General features: G+C 43.1%; 1 protein-coding gene across 2 annotated transcripts in view; it reads right to left on the bottom strand.

The window, feature by feature from the left end:
* The window catches only part of DNAH7 (dynein axonemal heavy chain 7), a 1158398-nt gene that overhangs the window by 782062 nt on the left and 353714 nt on the right, over positions 1 to 22622 (bottom strand). For both annotated transcript variants that reach the window (XM_069225862.1, XM_069225863.1), the window contains one exon: positions 4558 to 4667. In XM_069225862.1, the coding sequence (XP_069081963.1) occupies positions 4558 to 4667 (110 nt within the window). The remainder of the gene's footprint in view (positions 1 to 4557; positions 4668 to 22622) is intronic.

Here is a 22622-nt window from a genome sequence, read left to right as displayed (position 1 = left end):
TGCCTTTCTCATTTCACACCACTCGAACAGCTCTTTTCAGCAGTTCCGTCCCACTCCATGTTAAGGATGTTCATGAATCTAGATATGATTGCACCTCATTGAGATTTAAATATAGCAGATAAAAGGTAAATGGTGGGCATTTAATATATCTTCCTGAAAATCTGTTGTTCATACAACGACAAAGATTGAATCAATGAAGATTTTTTCCTTAGTACATAAGATAAATATGGTGGAGTGCTTGGTACTTGGTTATGCTAGTGTCACACTGCTCAGTTCCTTGTCTTAAGGCACCAAGAAGGTATTGAGCTAATATATGTATTATTACAACCAGATGTGCGCCATGGTTATAGGAGATACCTGCTAAGAAGTTAATATGAATTCTGTTAATTATTGGTCTTTTGGTAACAACAAACTGCGAGTTATATGAAGCATCAGCTGATGTAATAAAAAAACTTGACCTGAAGCATGCTTTCGATCGTTTGCCTGTGTAAGTCACAGCATGAATGAAGTATCTTGTTGGGCTGTGCCTATCAGATTTTGTGTTTATTTGAATGCCAGCACGACAACCACTGAGCAGTCATTTGTATCAAGCATATGGGCCTTTATTTGAAAGCAGTGCTGGGACTGTGCTTCTGCTAGGCAGCATGAAAGAAGGCACTTTATCTTTGTGTTGTGAGCAGCGTACACTGTTCTATTGCAATTTACGTCTCAGAGGAAAGAACAATCATAGTTCAATATGTTTCCATTAAAGTCAGTCACAGTGGTTTGTATGGGTGACTTTACCAAGTGCAAAGCCTTGTTTCAGCAGTGTAAGATCCAAGCTTCAATTTGACATAAAAGGAAGAAGGAATGAATGTTAAATATGGTGATTGTAGGGCTGTAACATGAATGTGTTGTACATCAGAGTGCAGGCTTATAGTGGGCCCATGCATCTGTTTTTGTTGAAATTGCACTGTCTGAAACACATACTAGGAAGCACAGAGCAGTGACTGCCTCTTCATGCTTCTAAGCCTTATTGAATACTTAGCTTGTACATATTCATGTTAGCTTGTACATGTTCTGAGATTAACATATGCAATGTAGGAAGTGCAGTCAGCAAAACCTGTGCATGGACCTTTTTCGGCCCTGTATATGGGAGCTGCATATGTTCACGGTATGTCCTCTGATCATTCTGTAAGAGGGGATTGGCTTATATAGACAAGCTTTTCAGACCATCACAATGTAACCGAAGAAAAGTAGTACTTTGTGTACCACTTTTTTGGAGGACATTGATTCAGGAGGTATCCATATGCACAGTGATCTCTATTGCCACAATCCTGACACCCAAGCTTTCAGAAAGGCGATCCCTATACCGTTCTCAGTGAGGAAAGATGACAGATGGAATGAGACCCTGCTCAGAGGTGAACTGGGAACCTGCTGGCCAATAGACATCAATGTGCAGTGATCTGAAGTCAAATGAAGTGGGCCATGCTTCTTCTTAAACTTTAGGTTATGCTCATGGAATCCATAGGATCCACTGCTTCACCCAGAGTATTGCTCCTGCCAAGGCTGAGGCTTGGTATGACTCAGGCATTTAATTACTGTGTGGGAGATTTATTTCAGAATGGTGATCCTATTCCCTTTTGTCTATTGATTGAGCACAACAGTATCCCAGTGGGTCAATTTCTGACATGTAAATGCCTTCTGGTGGCTTTAAAAGATATTCGAGTCATAACGCAAACAGAACCGGTGACCCACTCTCTCATACAGACAATATTCACAATAGGAACGAGTAGAAGACTGGACTCTTGGGTGGTTAGAGCCATTCCAAAGCATTCCCTTCCCCTCCTACTACCCTGAACACTTATGAGGTGAACCGGAAGGTGATGTGGCATGCACCTTAACACTAAAGGAATGGGACACAACAATTTCTCACCCCCACAAGAGATCACAAAATGGCAAATTTACATTTATTCAATGAAACATCCTACATAGGGCTTACCTCACCAAAATAAGGGAAAGTTAACAGTTGGTTTCTGGACCTTGCTTTCCTCTTCACACAAAGTACCCTCACTATTTACTGAAAGGCCCTTATCCTCCAGGAATCATTTACTGGCATGCCACAGTAACACGGTGGACTGAAATGGAATCATCTCCTTGCGGAGAGAGGCACTTAGAAGTGTTTGGAAGTGACCCACAGCACCTGAATGGTATGAAGTCCTATTTATGTTTAGGGAAGAACAAAAAGATGACTCAGTGCCTCTGTAAGGGGTCTTCCACATTGTCTAAGTGCACTAGTTGGTACAGTGATTCTTACGCAGCCCAGCTACGCCACTCCACCAGCACACTGACAGATACATGAGTATAGGTAATCCACTTACACGATTTTCCTCAGTTGGGCCACATTAATGCCTGCTCTGTAGCCCCTATGACAATCTTACGTCTCTGTGATTTTGACATTTCACACAGCTGGATATACATTATTCTGTACTCCAGACCGGGCTTCAAGTTTAATTTGTTATTTCTGTTTCTTTGTTCACATTGACACCAACGTAAATGTCCATTCTTCCTCATTTACTACTATGTAAATCTAAGATAAACTAACTTCAACCTGATATGATATGGAATGGAATGCCTTCAATATATAGTGTCATTTATCACTTAAATATAAGCTCAATTAAAAACAGTTTAAAGTAAAAGGAAGTGGGCCAGGCTGCCATCTCAGGAGTGGAAGTAGATACTGAGGCCTCAGAGACCTTTTGGATGGTCACAAGGGCATATTTATGTAACTTACCATGACCGAGTGGGTTTTAGTGGGAGCAGCCATCCCAAATAACTGCTTAGAGGTAGAGGCCGTACTTATGATAACTTTGCCACCAGAGAGCCCCAAAACAGTAAATGAGTAACACAATTCAATATTTTTTAGTTTCTACTGAAAAACAAATATTTCCTTCGGTGGTGTTTTATCGGTTATAAGCATCTTCAACTGTAATGTGTGTGTTTTCGTTTTGCATGTGCAGACTACTGCTTGGGCCATGCTTTCTGCTCAGAGGCAGGAATGTGCATTGTTCGGTCGTCTTCACCTGTAATATTTAGTCGTATACTGTTTATTTGGTACTGGATGTTGTCACAATGGTGTGCTTGTAATGTATTCATGAGAGTATTTGATGATCTGGTTCTTGTTCTGTAATTGCTAACAGTCTGCTGCCAAGTGGTGTTTCAGCTTACAACATACAGGCACTTTGCATCATCACCTTCGAGAAACAGCAATTAAGTTATTTGCTCGTAATTTGTAGATGCAAATTACATCTTAGCATTTCTTATGTTTCCTCACCTTGCTTGTTAGGATGCTCTGTGATCTATTTGAGTCCTGAGCTGCTATAATAATATCTTGTGGGCAAAGCTTGCACAGTCATGGTTTAGATGACTGTGTACTGCCTCTTGTATGCTTTGAAGTATGTAGAGATGTCCTGCTCCCTTTGAAGCAGGACCTCCCTTTGGGTGATGTTGCTGGGTGTCAGCAGTCAGGTTCAGCAGGGGCAGACTGATCATTATGTGGCAAAGAACTGATGAGAAGAACTGAAACTAGTTTCAATGGTTCCTGAACATCTTCCAGTTGAATACCTTGTTGTTTCTACATTCAAGATCAGTTATGTAGTCCATGACACTGAAACTGAAACTGTCCATGACATATGGTTCTCTGTCAAGTCTCTGACGCTGAGGACTAGCTGAATAGTAAAATGCTGTCTCAGGTACAAGCATGTTGCTGGTTCAATCCCGCAACTTTGTTGTTTAATGGTGCTGAGACTCTGATGGACCACTGTTCAGTGTTGCGCACAATTTAAATTAAGTAGCCTGTAGTAGTAAACCCATTTACTGGGATGGGGCAGTAATCTGGACTTAAAGAGACTCTTTTCTGAAGGAGATCTGAACTCCTTCTTCATAATGCCATGTTTGAGCTGAAGCTGCATTCATTGACTATGCAGCATTATAGCGCACAACAGTTTTTGGGAAAAGTGTCTCAGGTCAGCTATGGTGCGTCAGTACAGAAAACAATACTAAGCCTAAGGCAGGATCATCTCTTTACTAAAGGATATGAACATTTGGTGAATGGTAGAATGGTACCTGAGAGATTAATTGAGAAAAAACTGTTGAGGTGAAAAGTTTGGAAAAAAATAATACTATCTTCATAAAAAACCTTGACAAATCTGCTGACACCCAAAGGCATTCAGGCGATTTAGAATAGAGTACGTGAAGAGAGTGGCATAAACACTCATACTTGAACAGGAATGTTGAGTGGAAGCAGGCATGCACAAACTAATACTGACTAAAGGTGCAGGGAGGCTGTACAACACTTATACAAACTTGCTTGGCCTCTTATCAGAAAGGTGGAGATCATCCCTTTAGGAAAAAAAGTTTTGCCCTGCAAGTTTTCATTTTCACTCCAAATTCATGATCTGTCCCTTATGGTAATGACATATGTATTTAAAAAGCCCACTGGTGCCGCATTAGTGCACACTGTTAAAATACCTATCCCACATTTGTAATGCTGTCATATATTTTAAGTTTTTATTTTACCTGTAACATCGGTCTGTGAGGGGCGTAATTACTAGTCTTGGGGTATTGCCAAGATATTCATACCCATACCGCAGACCTGCATTGATCATCTTTGTTTGCAAATGGTTTTCCTATAGAGAAAGCATGAAATTAAGAAAGTTAGAGCCAACACAGTTTTTAAGATGAATTCCCCTGATTGCCAATATGAGAATAATGTTAGAATTAGAATGTTTGAAGAAACTGGTAATTTTCAGTATTCACAAAACAATTATGCAGGTCAATTCCGTCTCACTTGTTGCCACCATGTGCTCTTTACAAACCACCAGCAATATCCAGCCATAGACACTCTGGGCCCCAAATCAAGATTTTGACTGGTATAATTGAGTCTAAGTCAGAAGGTCATACTGTTGTCCTGAATCACCCCGGAGCTGTATCTACCCTGTGCTCCTGAAAAGGTGCCTATGACCTATGCACCTTCCCCCGTTGACTAACATTGGACCATTAATATTTCTTGGCCACTTTGGCAGTACAAATCTAATAGTACATACATCTGGCTCTCCCACATCCGAATTTTATCGTCCTATTCTTGTTTGGCTCATTACATTTTTTCTAATTTCTAATTTCAGAATTGTAATGATTGGTTTCTTGTTTTGCTTCCTCGTTAATGCTTAGCACACATTTCTATGAAGAAAAGCAGGTTGCTGTTTGCCACAGCTACCAGGGGTGAGTCAAGGTTTCCTTATTCAAAAAAGTATTTACTTAACGAGGCACTGTTCATTAACTTTTTGAGGTTTAATATCTTGCTCCCTAGCAGTCAATAAACTAGAAACACATAATATTGTTAGCTACAACTGGCCTGTATAACAATATTGTTTGATTTACAATGACTGCTTACACATTTGGAAGTGCACAGCTGAGATTTGGGCACTCTTTCTGCTGGTCATGGTCCCACTGTCATGGTATATAACTACTTGATAAACATGGCTTTTATTACAAAGTCATTTAACATGTCATGAGTGATATAATATGTGAGGTTGTAAGCAGTGCATGTTTTAATGGTGTTTGGGCTGTAAAACATAGCTGGTGTCTCATTCTAACACCTAATTATAATGTCACCTCAACCAATGTGTTTTTTCAGTGAATGTTTTTTTGTCGTTTTATTTTATTTTTTTAAACAAGGTTAAGGTCTTAGCATCTAACCTAAAAATCACATGGCAGTCGCCATTAGGCAGTTATAGTTAGGACTATGTTTCCATAGAAAAAGTGTTTTTTGACTTGCCTATATCTTTGCCACCATTTGATAAATCTTCACAAAACTTTCCACACAAACTGTTGCAATGATTCTTGCTCCGCACTGAACGTTTCGGGGTGATCCATCAATCAGGGCTCGAGAAAAAGGAGGGATCAAAAAGGTTGCATTTTCCTGAATTTACTCATACAAAACCATAGAAATTCAGCAGTTATAGTTGAAGTTCTTTCAAATAACTATAACTTGCACTCTAAAGTAAATAAGATTCATGCCTTCACCATGCACAGCTAATTACTCCAGATATTATATCATTGATGACATCTTCTATGCCATCTTTCATAATCTCATGGCAACATCTGCAATAAAATTATTGATGAGACAACTGTGCATGGCAAGGGCGTGAGTTATGGTTACCTTAGGGCGAGTTATAGTTATTTGAAAGAACTGCAACTATAACTGCTGAATTTCTATTGTTTTATACGAGTACATTCAGAACCTAACTATAACATCCCTGTAACCTTTGGTTTATATATATATATATATATATATATATATATATATATATATATATATATGTTTGCCTACCAACATGCAACTGAGAAGATAGGTAGGCTGAGTAAACAGACAAGGAAAGGGTAGACTAAAATTCCCTTATGTCCCCTCACATTTTTAATCTGCTGGCTTTACACCTGGATAACTTCTCAATACTCATTTACTTCAGACTACTTCCCAGGAAACGGTTTAAATTCACTGTTCCTTTTCCAAACAAAATGCCATTCGGTGCCTCACTTTCATCTTGAATACAAAATGTTAGTGCACCAGTCGTTCATTAGAACACTGTAGGCATGCTGCATTTGATTACTAGATAGTTAAATGAAGGACTGCTGCTGGTGTTGGAAGTACCTGTTTCTTTCTACATGTCAGAATATTTTACTGAAATGGATGAGGAAGATATTTAAGTGCTCATTCAAAATGTGCCCTTTTTAAGCTTTTTAAAAACGAACCATAGTTCTATGACAAAAGAAACCCCTGTTTTTGTTCATTTACTGAAGTCTCCTCTCTAGGAAAGGCTTTCAGATTTACAGCTTTGATTTCATCAAAGATAGCTCTCGGGTGAGCCACACTTTTGTTATGAGTACAGAATGTTAGCGCTCTAGTTGTTCCATTGAACACTGCGGGGAAGCTTCACACGAAAACTGGGGAATCAACTGACAAGCTGCTGCTGTTAGAAGTACATATCTTACTCAGAAAACCAGACTTTATTCTAACATAACTGAGGATGAGAGTGTTAACATATAGTAAATATGATCTCATTTTAGCTTCTGAAGCCCTTCATACAACTTCTATGAGACAATCACGAGAGACTATACTAATCTCAGCAGAGGTTCCGCATTTTCCATATGGTACGATAACCTGCAAACTCACCAGAATTCCTAAAATGAGTATAACCCCACCCACAAATGATTTACATTTGGACTAAAATTATCCATTTATATGTACTCCTTTTCGTGACTCTAAAAACCTAGCATTCACTACAATAAGCCTTCATTAGGACCATGCCCGGAGTCATTTAATGGCTGCCACAACATGCAATCCATGTTGTGGCTGGTCAACCAGGTGGGAAGGGGTCCCTTTGAAACCACAACCCACCCACAACATGCCTTTGGGGGTCAGGGTATGTACACTGTGCCCCATTATATTTTTTATTTGTTTTCAGGGTGCAGGGACCATGCCCTTGAGTCCTGTAATTGCTGCTACAGCCTCTTGCTCATGTTGACTAGTAAGAATTGACTAGTAAGTTTGAAACTAGCCAATCAGGTCATACCTGGACCTGAAGGTCAACCCCTTCATGACCAACCTGTCATTCTTTTTAAATGCAAAATTCTTGAAAACTACTGAATGGATTTACACCAAATACTGAAAAGCACATTTCTGTGTAAAATTCTATCTTTGTGCCAAATTTGGTGTAATTCAATTCATCAGTTTTTCTGTGACAGAGAGCAGTTTCCTAAGGAAAATAAAATTAGAAATCAATGTTTTGGGACTTCTTTTTTGTGGTCCCTGCTTGACAGATCAGCATGTCTCATGCAGATCTGATTAACGGCATCAAACATACTAAGAAAACCAAAAAAATGCATACACATTTACATATATGTATATAGCAGTAATGTGGTCCCTTGAAGCAAATCTGAGATGTGCACTCGCAGTTGGTGCCGGAGACGAAGGTGGGCCGTACCGTCAAATCTATTTTACCTCAAAATAAACAATATTTCTGCACTCTAGGAACAGATTAATCTAAGACTTTCTTACTGCATGCACAGCTTCACCAATGCACAGTGGTGAGCCCTTTTTCCATTTCTAATGAAAACACTGAAGCCCATCTTGCCTCCTTGCAGCATTGTGGGACACATAGTTTAACATATATACAGTTAAAGGGTATATACAATTGACTTATATGTGACCAACAAAATGTCACATAACCAAATAATCATAATTTTGATTCAAGATCTTGAGATGGAGTGCTGATTTTTCATAAACTGCCACATATCATGCTGGCTTAGAAATGATATTATTCACAACATTATTAATCAACCAATCATCATTTTGATTTGAAGTCTTGTGCTGAGTCATTTGGGAGATTGCTGGAAGCCTTCTGACCTCCTCTTCCCATCACACTTGTCAGCTGACGGAGGTGACCCGGTGAGGACGTGGGAGGAGAAGTCCTACAGCAGGGAACACCTGTGGACAGACTAGAGCGCAGGGGACATGGGAAGAGCTCTGGTCGAATCAGCTACTGGACTTAGAAGTGCAGGGGTCAGTGCACACCCTCCCCTTGCCCTGGCATCTCAGAGCTGTTAGTGATGCCCTATTTTGATCTATGCCATCTCGAACATGGACATTTGGCATACAGGATTGTATACAGGATTGGAACTGCGGCTTGAGGAGCACCTTTGAGGCCTGAGAAGGCAAACATGTTTAACTGACCACAAAGAGATAAGGGGTTGCTGTCACTTCCTGACTGGCAGGAACCTCCCATCACTGAGGGGAGATGGTCCATCACAGTGCTCACTGAAATCATCCATCCAGGAAAGGGATCACTGCATGGAGGAGAGGAGAAATCATGGAGTCGTTGAGTTGCCGAACATCCCATAAGTGACGCGGAGATGGGTAAGACCAGGGGCAGAGACAGTGGCGCAACCCTGAACTCGCAGGGACCACCTATGTAGGACGACACACCATCTGGAAGTGGCACGGACTGCAAGTTACCTGCCCTTTAGCAGACACTGGACAAGATCCTTGCAAGGAACTGGGCCTCCTGTGGGATGATTACTGCAAACTTGCAGACAGAGTCAAGGAGACAGAGATGGTGGTTGGTTGTGGGATCTTGGGCCAGCCCAGCAGACTCTACTCTACAGACGCAGCAGACTGATCTCCCTGCACATGTAAAAATCCTAAAACATACGGTGGAAGATGCTGAAGGCCGCAACAGATGCAACAAAATTAGCATAATTGGTCTGTATGAGGGCACTGAGGAGAGAGGCATGATTGCTTACCCAAAGAACTGGATGCGAACCCAGGTGCCCCCAATGAAATTCTCCCCCTTCTATGCACTGGATCATGCACACTGGGTCCCTGCAAGGCTCCACGCCCCTGGACGTCCCCCATGGCTGGTTGTGGCCTGGCTGTTGCACTACGGAGACCGCAACATCCTGTTACAGAAAGCCTACGTGATTGGCCCCTTTCGAACAAACAATGCAGCAGTGACCCTATATCTGGACTTCACCGCAGGAGTATCAGCCAAACAAGCTTCCTTCTTGGAGGTTAACCTTGAGTTCTGGGAGGTCAGCATCCAGGACTCCATCCTGTTCTCTGCCAAACTGTGGATTATGTTTAATGGGGCAATTAACATATTCCTGAATCCCACCAAAGCCTTTGAGTGGCTAGACAGGTATAAGGCAGAGGGCACAGCTAACCGCATACCCGTACAACTATGTCAATCATGCAGACACCAGAGGAGGAGATGACAAGAGGGGTCGACCACAAGCTCTGTGCTTGGCCCAGTGAGAACCCAGGCAAAAAAGGACAGGGTAGCGGCCTTGCTGGCAGTGGCGGGCCTCACTCATGATCACCAATCAAACTCTGATGCAGGAGCCCACCATGACAATCTATGGACTTTACATTTGATGCCACCTCAGTGGATATACTGAGTCTACCTCATGTCACACCACAGACTGCTGACAATCTGATTTGAACTCTTGTATAACAGGTGGTGAGAAGGACATGGTTGTGAGAGGTGATGGTTGTTGAAATTTGAGGTTTTTATGTAAAGGAGATACTGAATGATTACTGCATGCATTAGATATGACTTTTTTGGCTGTGGACTAACCCCGTCTCAGCTTATTGTCGCATTGCTAGTACTTCAGCCATCCTGGCATCTGCCCAGGGTTCCTATGACAAGGATCCTAGTCTGTCCTGGATGTTTGGATTACCTAGGGAGTGCTCTACTGGGGGATATGCTGGTGAAGGGGACAATTGCTCCTGCCCCCTCCCTACCCTCTCCTACCCTTTGATACTGGAGCGTGAGGTACCGCTGAATGAGTGTGGAAGTGCAGGGTTAGAGTGGTAGCAGATGTGTGTTGCTTGTTCGGATTGTCCACCCCCTCTCAAGCACCCTTACCCACTGTAAGGTGGGTAATAGTCTTGTGGTATCTGTTTGTTCCTTTGTTCTGCCAAAGTTTGGGCGAGTTGCAGTTGCCAGATTACCTGGGGTCATGGAGTTGTGGGGTTGTATTCTTATTCTTTGGGTTCCAGGGTTAGAGTGGTAATTTATTAGGGGGCTACGGTTGGGATACTGGGGGCCCTAAACCAGTCTATATCACATGACTAGGGCCATGACACACACTGAGCTGAAACTACTGACCTGGAACATAAAGGGCACAGGTATACCAGCATGATGGCACACATATTGCTTAAACATAGAGCAGTACACATAGCTCTCTTGAAAGAGACATACCTCACCACACAAGAGGTATGTTGCCTTCAGAGGCGCTGGAGGGGACAGGTGTACACTACAGTATACCATGCGTATTCCTGAGGCACACTGAAGTGGGTCCAGGTGGGTGTCTCTTTTGAAGCTACGCAAGTACAGATTGACATAGAAGGTAAATATGTCCTAGTGGATGGGAGACTAGTTGGTAGGCCCCCTGACCCTGGGTTGTATATATGCTCCTAACCAGGATCAACTCACACTCCTGGCCCACCTGTCGGCCCAGCTGGGTTCCCTTCCCAGGCATGACATATTCTTTGTCACCGACACCTCCCTGAACTGTTCTACTCCTCTGCTGCTCAGGGCTTTGGCATATATAATAGCGAAAGGGTGTTGGGACTGAACTATGAGCTGGGGCCTGGTAGACGTTTGGAGGGTGCAACACACTGGGGAAAGACATTGCTTCTTTTATTCCAGTTTATATGCTCTTAATGTCTGTTTGGATAAGGTTCTATGCTCCGCACCTCTGTGCCAACTTTTTTTATCAGACCGAGTACCAAGGCCACACAATTTCGGACCACAATCCACTTATGCCCTCAGTGGTCAAATCAACCAATTTATAACAGTAAAAATTAATAATTATAGTGGTATATCAGAAGGGTCATCCCATGGTAAAGGAATTATGTGTGACTAAAAATTAAAGATACTCGTAATACCACCTTATCAAACCAATATGTGTTCATAATTGTATATGTTCTGTAGTTGTGCACTTATGTCCTCAGTGGCCTTATCAACAAAGTAATCAATTCTACAAACACTTTCAAGACATTAGTGATACTAGGTTATTAACAATTCGAATAGCCAGCAGAGTTCTCTATGAAAATGGTTCAACCCCATGAATACATTAAGTGTGTTGATGCAATATTAATGTTTAGCTTCAGGTCTCTACAGTAATTATGTGCTCCTGGCCACAATGTTGGCGCTCTGAAGCCAAGACATCAAGAAGCATGCAATATTTCTTGGGGTCTTAATTGGTAATCCACTGCCCTACATGTATACACACATTTCTTTGTCATTGTTTAATTCCAGTGGTTACTCGGTTCTCAGTCTCATGATATACTTTGACTCCAGTTGTCATAGTACTTCAGCTATATTGAAGAGTTGCTCTGAGGGTCCAATATTTATACTTAGTATCAGCAATTGAAGTGGGGGACATCCTTGGCTACAACCACATCTGGTTCTGGAAATGTCATCCGTCCCCCTGCCAAGGCACCAGGAAGTCTGGGGTGATAAAAGACTAGTTTCAGGTTCCTTTGTGTGAGCTGGGGGCAATCCCTTTGAAATTTGAGTGGGGCAGGGAACATCTCCCACCCCCACCCACACCATCTTAGTTGGATGGCCCATACTGCCTACATCCAGTTTTTAACCAGAGTTAGACTTTTTGACCAGAAGGTTACACCATGATATTTTCAGCAAATACATTTTGAAGGTACCTTAGATGGATGACAAATTGGTGAGCTAATCTACTGTGCTACCTTCCATAAAAGACCATGCTAAGCCTACATAATACTCTGTAACAAGCATAATAATTCTTCAAGTTATTTTATGTTGAGTTAACCCTGTGGCTATAGATTACAAAGTGATTTTAAGTAAATGCACATGTACTTACAATTTAATAGCAAACCATATGCAGATTGTCATTAACTTTGTGCCTGAGGATTTTACCACTCATGGCTTCACTTTTCCTAGCTCCACTCCGTTTCTGCCCCCACTACTGTCCACATTGGTGGATTTACAGAAAAATATTTTCTATCTGCAGCCCTGAATATAATGTAATTCCAAACAGCCAGAATGCATGAATAGTCGGCCAAGTGGAATCAGCCAATACAATCCTAGGCTTTCTTAAATATAAAAGCCAGCAAATATTTTCCCATTTAGATCATTCAAAAAACATACTCAGGAAGTTGTGTCATCGATTGAGCTTGTCCCTGCATGGAAAATTGCATTGTATTGTATTGTAATTGATGTATTGTTGAAATACTTTCATCAGCTAGCACACTACTCAAAACCTAAATTTTGATATGAATTCAGTGATTATTGGTTAATGTTGCTTACTGAACAGAAACCAGAGGGAAGCCAGGAGCTCAATACAGCCGACTAGCAGACCTTTTGAAACAAATATAGCACTTAATTCCTCTAGCTCTATCTACATAAACTAAACCAAGAGAGATTGTTTCAAGGTCATGAATAAAGTGTTTTGGGAACAGACATTCTTCAGGCATCTGTTCAATCTGATAATATCATGTTTATTTGCTAATAATTATTGGTAACGAAAACATTTTTTTTTAAAAAGGGTGGCCTAAAGAATTTCTGTTCCTAAAACACTTTATTCTTGACATCAAAATAACTTGCCTTCATTTAGACTGCCACTTAGTGGTTGGTTATTGGTTGTTTCTTACTGGGATTAGTTTTGTTCTCTAACGAAATAATTCCATGAATTTACTCAAGTTCCTTTGTGATAGACTAAATGATTAGAATTAATTATTACTGAGGGTATGCGAGTTCTTGCAAACGGCTGTTATGTTTCAAAGAAGGAGGTTGTGGTCTATGAGGTGTGTGCAATTTTTAGAAATACAATAATAAAGAGTGCACAGAGACATGCAGATTAGAGAAAGCTACAGAGAGAGCAAGGCATGCAGAGGATAAAGGTTAAGGAGAGGGTCATTCAGTAGGAAGGAAGGAAGAAGTCTCTTTCAGAAAGTGTGCAATCTAAGGAAGTAAAACAGTGGAAAGAAAAAACATTGTATGCGTTGTAGTATATTACCCTGTAATATTTGCAAAGCTCTTACTACTGACATCTGGGGTACCCAGTACCTGTCCCCCCAGGATAGGACACCAAGATATGTAAAACTGTGAAAACAAATGCCTACTCCGCAATGTAAATTTAAATGGAAACATGCACAAAGCACTTACAGATATGATTCTCCCGTGATCTTAGTAAGGGAGTGTTAGTAAGGGAAATGGGTTGAGCTGGTTCTCTCATTTTGATTTAGAGGGTAAGTGTTACAAATACCAAGTAGTAATTCATCTTATGTAATGTTTTGAGAGCTCCTACGACTAACTATGAACCACAGAATTGCACCAATGTCTAAAACGTACTTTTGTAAGCATCAGAAATAAAGTTGAGAAAAACTTTCTTTATACATAAAAATAGTACAGAGCCAGAAAGTTGGACTGTCATCTTTCCTGTTTAATGCATATTTGGAAACTGTTTATTTTAGCAACTGAATTAGCAAAGTAGATAAAAGGTTTCCAAGTTACTTCTCTATTTTAAGATATCACTATCTCCAGACCTTATTGATAGACACATATATTTCTCAGAGGTACATGCTTCTGAAACTCTCAGTACAAATAGGTTTCTTTAGATGCTACAGTGGCTAAAAATCAGCACACAAGACATATGGCTATTAATCCAGAATGTCCTTGCTGCAATATTTAGTCCTGAGTGTTTAATATGAAATATGTATAACTCTACAGAAATGTATACAATTATATTATCAAAAAAAGCAAAGTAAAGGCTTTGAAAAACATAGCATAATACTGCAGACTAAGAAGTATAAAAAAGAAAATCAACACAGCAGGAAGGATCCCTCACAACATCCCTGTATCCATCAGGATCACCCCCAACGCTGTTCCAATTTAAGGAAGAGTTGAAGATTCACCTCTGCGTAGAACACTACATTACAATGTATTAACCATGCACAACCCAGCTTCTTCTTCTATAACTCAACTACAAAAGCACAATTGATTGAACCACCTCCATGGACTCAGCCACCAACCTCATGGAACATCTCAGACTACGATGCCACCCTGAGGGGAACCCTCAACTACTGTTCTGACAAACCCCCAAGCAGACTTCTGCAACCACATCACAGACGTCATCACCCCCCTCTTCATCAAATCAGTAAACTACATCTTCCATGGTGACCTCCATTTCCAGCTGAAAGACACCTCAGACTCACCCAGCTGGCCCAAGGACCAACCTACACAGCAGGCCACACCCTCAAGCTTATTTTCTCCTCCAACAGGATTACCACCACCAACACGATCCCGCTCACACGGCCTGCCCACTACATTTCACATTAGAAGATAACCATCCACCAAGGAACCCCCACAGAAAAGCCCAAAGCACCATCAAAACACTGGGGCAAAATATCAGAATTAAGCTGGACCAAAACCCTATAGTAAAGGCCACCAATCACATCGGGAACCTCAATGTCAACACCAAGCTCTTCAATAAATGGCTCACCAACTGTGTCAACAAACCTGCTATCATCAGAAGCAAGACGTCCGAAAACAACAAACAACCCAGCTGGTACACAAACGATTTCAGGGAGTCCAAGTGCCACTACAAAAATCTTGAGAGAAAATGGAGACTCAACAAAAATACAATGCAAAATCCACATACTAAGCTGCCCTCAACCTCTACCACCAACAACTACAAGATGCAAAGAAAAAGGCCCTAACTCTCAGACTCTAAGCTAGCCCCAACAACGCCAAAGAACTCTTCACCATCATCAAGGAGTTCTCCAACCCAGCAGCTGCTAACAATGACATCATCCCATCCCATCCCAAGCACTCTGCAATGACCTCTCAAACTTCTCCGAACAGAAGATTTCCAAGATCTACAACACATTCAACCCGCAACATACTGATATGAGTGCTTAGCACTCATCGCCAAATAGCAACTAAGCAACTGGAAGCCTTTCTCGAATGAATGCTCTGATGAATACCATCCACTCAGGAGCTCCTTCAGACCCATGCCCCAACTTCATATACAACCTTGGAAGAACTATCATATCCCCCATGCTCACCGCTATCTCCAACACCTCTAGAACCACTGCCCTTTCATCTTGCTGGAAAAGTGCAGAAATCAATGCCCTATTGAAGAAACCAATAGTGGACCCCCAACACCCTCTGTAGTTAGACACATCTTGCTCCTGCCTTTTCCAGCTGTCATTGAAAAAGTCATCATTACCCAGATCGCAAACCACATACCACCTTGAGCTCCATTAACTCCGACAGCTCTCAATCTGTCTTTCACACCAACCAGAGCACAGAAACATTCCTGATTGTGGCCACCAACGACATCAAAACCATCCTTGACCAAGGAGAAAGAGCCGTACTCATCCTCCTCATCCTCTCCGCAGCTTTCGATAAGGTCTCCTACAACCCACTCATCAAAAAGCTTCAGCACTTTGGTATGTGCAGACCGGCTCTCAAGTGGACAGAACTCAATGAGTTAGAATTCCTCCTACACCTCAGAACCCAAGAAACTCATCTGCAGAGTCCCTCAAGGATTGCTGCTCAGCCCAACACTCTTCAACATCTATATAATGCCCCCTGCAGACATCATCAGAGCCCATGGCATCAACATGGTATCCTACGCTGATGACACACAGCTCTTCTTCTGCCTTACAGACTCAAGCAGCAAATTTCACCAACTGCATGACCAACATCGCTTCTTGAATGAAATACCACTGTCTCCAGCTTAACACAGACAAAACCGAAGTCCTTATCTTCAGCAACAACCACTCCCCCTGGGATGCCTCTTGGTAGCCCTCTGAACTTGGCACCCCACCCACTCCTGTGAACCATGGCAAGAACCTTGTGATGATCCTGGACATCAACCTCTCCATGAGCAGACAGATCAACACTGTTGCCTCATCATGTTTCCACATCCTGTGAATGCTACGCTGGCAGACTTATCCTGAACATCCAACGAAATAATCACCAGGGACATAGCTTGATCATTATGATTGGGAGGGGGGGGGCTGTGACCTTCAGATTTCCCAACAATCATGTTGGGACATCTTGTTAAAACGCATGATACCAGAAGCAGGGAATAAGAGTGACAAGAGAGGAGGGGGAAAAAGACAGAGAATTGTAAACTATTAGGGGTACTTAAAAGCAATATTTTTGTAACTAACCAACATTATTTAAGGTCTTTAAAAAATAGATGACAGAGTGTGTGTGTGTGTTTTTGTTAGTGTGGGCATGTAAAAATCCTAGGTGAAATCCGACCAACACTACACATTACCCGACTGAAGGCACTTGCACCCAACTATTTACTATAGAATACATTTTCTAGGGGGGTGAAACACCTCAAACACCACCCCCTGGAGCTATGCACCTGATAACCACATCTCCCTACACCTCAACAATCTCCACTGGCTCCCAGTCCAGCAAAGATGTCATTTCAAGCTACTCACCCACACCTACAAAGCTCTCCACAACTCCGGTCCAGCATACCTCAACCACTGCCTCTACTTCTACCAACCCACCAAAACCTTCGATCTGCATCCCAGGCAAGAGCACACTTCCCTTGCATCAAGAAGGACAGAAGTGGAGAACACTCCTTCTCATACCTCAAAGCAAAGACCTGGAATGACTTCCTGCAACACCTGTGAAGACCCCCCCCCCCTCCTTCATGGACTTCCGAACGAACCTCAAAGACATGGCTCTTCCAGACGAAACAGGCATGATCTTCTCCTTTCCTCTCAGGCTGACCCTACTTAGCTCCTGGATGCCCTCACAGGCAATTAGCTGCACTCTACAAGTCCACATAACATAACCAAAGGTTTTGATTTTATGCTTGTCTTTGACCAGGTACGGTGCTCTGTTACATTTTAAATACGTTTCAGATACTAAAATACCATGTATATACATACATGTAAGACATAAGCATTCATTTCTTGATGCTGTTATCCTGATTGGAGACCTTTTAGAAACACCACAATAATACAATTGCATATGTTACTTACTATTGGTAAGGGATGATTCCTTACTTGTAACCCTTGTTCCCCTTCATGGGAATTTTCTTTCTGTTCTACTGCCCTGCCTTGACCCAACCCTGTTTTGCCATTCACTGCTCTTCTTGCACTCTGTCATGTTCTCACCTGGCATACTGCACCAGCTCAATTGTGCAAGTCATTGTAACTTTTGTATGGGGAAAAGGTGTCCATTAAGTTTCGCTAACATACAACACAGGAACTGCATTGGCAGTTAACAGTGCAGGCTTCCATTCCTATAAAAATTGTAACAGTTTAGACTAGGATAGATGCATTTAGTGTAAACTTTCGCTCACACACAAAAGAAGTGCAGCAGCAGTACAAGATTCCATGTATGCAGGAAGTAAGCCTCAGAGTTGTACCTGCCATTTATCACATTGGGTACTGCACCGGAGAACACTTTTTCAATATACAAAAGACAAAAAGAACGCCATTGGCAATGCTTTTCTTCAAACCTACAATATCACAGACTCTGATACAAAACAATAAAGACTGTGGGCCATTATGAATTTCGAGAAAATAACTGCCTATATTGCAGGCCCCGGGGATAGGAGCTACCTTGGCCCTGCATAAGGGATATCCTGTGAGGGGTGTCAGAGGTATCCTTCCTCCGAATTTTGCTTCCTTCCCCAGGAGCCCACCCAATCCCCACCAATCTCCCCCTCAGACCTAACACCAACCTTGTTACCAAATAATGACCCCGGGTGGAGTGTGCTTGGCTTTCTACGCTTCTGTTGGTGCCCTCTGTGAGGGCCCATTAGCACTGTTTGGCCGGGGCACGGCAGGTCCTGGAGTGAGGCTGCTTTCTTTGGGGTACCAGTCTGCCATGACCTCTGCATTGTTTGTTCTGCCTTTCTAGCCCAGAAGGGCCCAATCTAGTAGTGCACCCCAATTTGTGGATGGCCCCATTAAGGAGGACGCACCACCTACAGAGGCGCTGGGCTAGGTCTGACTGCTCATGCTACCCCATATGCCAGGAGGGGTGGGGGTTGGGCAAGTCAGCTACAATCTGGGGAGCTCCAACAACCATGTGGGGGAGGGGTCCCTGCAACACCTGTCACCAAACTAAAAACAAGGCCCCCCTGGGTGCAAAACAGAGCACCCTGGACAAGTACACGCAGCCCGACGGGGCGCCACCCCATCCCATCCCCCACGTTGGAGCCAGCGGACAAGATGGATCAACTCCTGACAACGCTGCCCTTCTGGCCACTATCAAACAGTCGCAGGACATGTTGGTGCTAAGATCGGAGCTGTAGGCAAACATGTCAACTTGCTCCGCCAAGACCTCAGGAATGCTACTGAGTGGATTACAGAGGTGGAAACCAGGGTTTCATGGGCAGAGGACTCTGTCACTGCCCTGCACCAAATGGTGACCAAGCTCATTGTGCTGACCAAGGAGCTAGCAAAAAGAGTCAAGGACATGGAGGGAAAGGGGTCGCCGTAATACTATGCAATTTATGGGCTTTCCTGAGGGGTGCAAGAGCTCCTTCATGGAATGTTTTCTTGCCAAATGGCTCCATTTGATGATGACCGTAAAGGCCCTTTCATCATGTTTTGTTGTTGAGTGAGCCCACAGGGCATTGGTGTGGTGCCCTCCATCCGGGCCCAGCCCCTTTCTGTTATTGCGAAACTCCTCAATTATTTATATAGGGATGCTGTTCTCAAATAGATCTCCTACCAATCCCACAACATCATGATCTTACCGACTACACCAGGATGGTGCAGCAAAAGCAGCAATAGTACGTGCAGCGAAACGCCTCCGCGACCTTGCTATCTAATGCATGTTACTTTATCCAGCCAAACTAAAAGTCATATACCGCTCACAGACACTCTATTTTTGGATACTGAAGAGGTCTTCCAGTGGACCAATGAATATCCCAAGCTGAAGCCACACACACCCCCATGCATGGATTCTGACTCAGTTCCAGGGGACAAACAGAACTGTCCTACTAAAACTCTGGCGAAGAGGAGTAATAGATCTCGCTCATTGTGGAGGAGCCCCCGGCACAACTGGGGGGCACATAGATGGTGGAGTTCATTCAGAGAATTGGGGGCAGTCTCTGCACCATCCCCATGACAGTTACATCTGACTTGATTCTTGTGATACTGGCGGCATTCCCCATGTCACTCTACTGACTAGCAACTGCAAAACTGTGGGAGTGGTGTACTGGTTACCTCCACTACTTGATTATGTTCGGTTTGGGGATACACTGGTGTTGGAAATGGGGTTTCTAGTTTGCAGAGGTATTCATCTTTGTCTAAATAGGGATCACAATCCTAGTCAGGGTAAGTCACACACAATCCAAATGATCCTGTCCCCAACCTCTGGTAGCTTGGCACTGAGCAGTCAGGCTTAACTTAGAAGGCAATGTTTAAAGTATTGTGCAATAAATCATACAGTAAACACAGTGAAATACCACAAAAATACACCACACCGATTTAGAAAAATATATGATATTTATCTGATTAAGTTAAGGTCAAAACTATAAAGATTCAATAAGCACAAGTTGAAATATCACTTTTGCAAGTTTAAAAAGAGTCTTAATTCTTAGAAATCAACAGTTGTCTCTTGTTTGCACAAAGTACCTGGTTTGAGTCAACAATTACACACACCAAAACCGCAGAGGAGGAGATGCATGGAAAAGTAAGGTGTGCGTCAGATTTTCTGACATGGCACAGACGATACTTCGTTTCTTTCCATGATTTCCGGCATGCAGTCTTAGTTCCTCACTGTGATGCGGGGATCTTTTAGCACCCAGGCACGATGCAGGGAAAATCCTGGGCATGCAGGACAAAGTCACAGGCTTTGCATCGATCCAGTAGGTGATGCATCTAATTTTCTGTCGCACTGCAGGCACTGCGTCGATTCCTCACTCAGGAAGTCGGGCTGCGTCGTTCTGACTCGGCTGTGTGTCGATCCGGTAGAGCTGTGTGTTGAATTTACAGCTGCAAAGCAGGTGCAGTGTCGATCTTCGCTCTGGAAGTCAGGCTGCAGTGTTCCGGTTCGGCTGTGCAGCGATTTCCTCGTTGCAGGGCAAGCTATGCATTGTTTTTGGCAGGCTGTGCAGCGATTTTCAACGCACAAAAGGTTTCCTTGAAGAGATGAAGTCTTTTTGGCCCTGAAAAGCTCAATCCAAGCACTTGGAGAGCACTTCTCAGCAAAGTCAGAGGGCAGCAGGGCAATGCATGGTAGCAGTCCTTCACAGCAAAGCAGTCCAGATGAGTACTTTGGGCAGCCAGGCAGTTCCTCTTGACAGGTTGCAGGTTCAGGTCCAGAAGTGTCTGCTTTGGTGGGGTCAGGGACCCAAAATTGCCTTTGAAGTGGGGAAGACTTTAAAGTGTGGTTTTGAAGTGCACAAGGTCCACTTTCAGTACAAGTCTGTCTGCCAGGCTCCCAATAGGGGGTTTGGCAGTCCATTGTGTGAGGAAACACACCAGTCTGAAATGTAAGTGTCAGGCCCACCACCCTCCCAGCCCAGGAAGACCCATTCAGTATGTAGATGAGTGCAGGTGTGACTGAGTATCCTGTGTTTGTGGTTATCTGGGTGAAATGCACAAGGGAGCTGTCAACCAGCCCAGCCCAGGCATGGATTGCAGACAGGCTGTAAGGCACAGATGGATTTTCAGTGCAGAGAAATACTCACTTTCTGAAAGTGGCATTTCTAAATTAGTAACATAAAATCCAACCTCACCAATAAGCAGGATTTTCTATTACCATTCTGGCCATACTAAATATGACCTGGTTATCCCTTTCTGACCAGAATCTACCACTCAAACAGTATATGAGGGTAGCCCTAATGCTAGCCTATGAAAGGAACAAGCCACACAGAAGTGGAAAACAAATTTAGGAGTTTTCCACTACCAGGACATATAAAACACACATGTGCATGTCCTGCCTTTTATCTACATAGTACCCTGCCCTAGGGATTATCTAGGGCATACCTTCGGGGTGACATATGTAGAAAAAGGGGAGTTTAAGGCTTGGGAAGTACTTTTAAATGCCATGTCGAAGTGGCAGTGAAACTGCACACACAGGCCTTGCAATGACACGCCTGAGACATGGTTAAGGGGCTACTTATATGGGTGGCACAACCAGTTCTGCAGGCCCAGTAGTAGCATTTTATTTACAGGCCCTGGGCACACGCAGTGCACTGTACTAGGGACTTACAAGTAAATTAAATATGCCAATTGGGTATGAGCCAATGATACCATGTTTTTAGGGAAAGAGCACATGCAATTTAGCACTGGTTAGCAGTGGTAAAGTGTCCAGAGTCCTAAAGCCAACAACAATTATGTCAGAAAAAGAAGAGGAGGAAGGCAAAAGGTTTGGGGGTTTCCAACAACTGGGACGAAACCAGCGTGGTCCCCTGTTGGGGCCCGGCCATGGCTGGCCCCGCAATAGATGCTTCCTCTTTATCGAAGTATGGAGGGGATTTGGTTGGGTATTGTTTGTGTTATGGTTCTTGCTATTCTTATTTATTTTCATGTTTTTCCATGCCTGCTACACATGATACTCCATCTGCCAGCCACACTTGCCAAAGACAGGCTCCATTCTAGGGTATTATGAGCGGCACCACAGTTGATGGTTCCCAGGATGTGTTACATGTGGTTTCCTGGAATGTTAATGGCCTTCTCGACAAATTTAAAAGGAGAGCAGTCTTGAAACATGCTAAAATGGTGAGGGCCAACGTCCTCTTGCTCCAAGAGACTCATTTGATGGGCAATAAGGCCCCTTGCTTGGCCCGGTTCGGCTACACGCAAGTTCATCACTCAGGGTTCATGAGGCAGTCCAGAGGCACATGCATCCTGATTAAAAAAATAAAATAATCGGGCCCCATTTCAGTTCACCAGGACATGGGTGAACAATTGGGGTTGGTATAGTGCGGTGCCTGGTACAGGGAATCCCACACGTTTTAATGTGCCTATGCCCCTCCTCCCCCCAGCAAGTCCTTTGTTGACCTCATAACTAGGGTGTGTGGTAAACTCCCTAATGGGGTCA

This window comes from Pleurodeles waltl, chromosome 3_1 (genome assembly GCF_031143425.1).
Source record: "Pleurodeles waltl isolate 20211129_DDA chromosome 3_1, aPleWal1.hap1.20221129, whole genome shotgun sequence".
Taxonomy (NCBI): Eukaryota; Metazoa; Chordata; class Amphibia; order Caudata; family Salamandridae; genus Pleurodeles; species Pleurodeles waltl.
The sequence above is the reverse complement of the archived record's forward strand: the minus strand, read 5'-3'. Positions and strand labels throughout refer to the sequence as shown.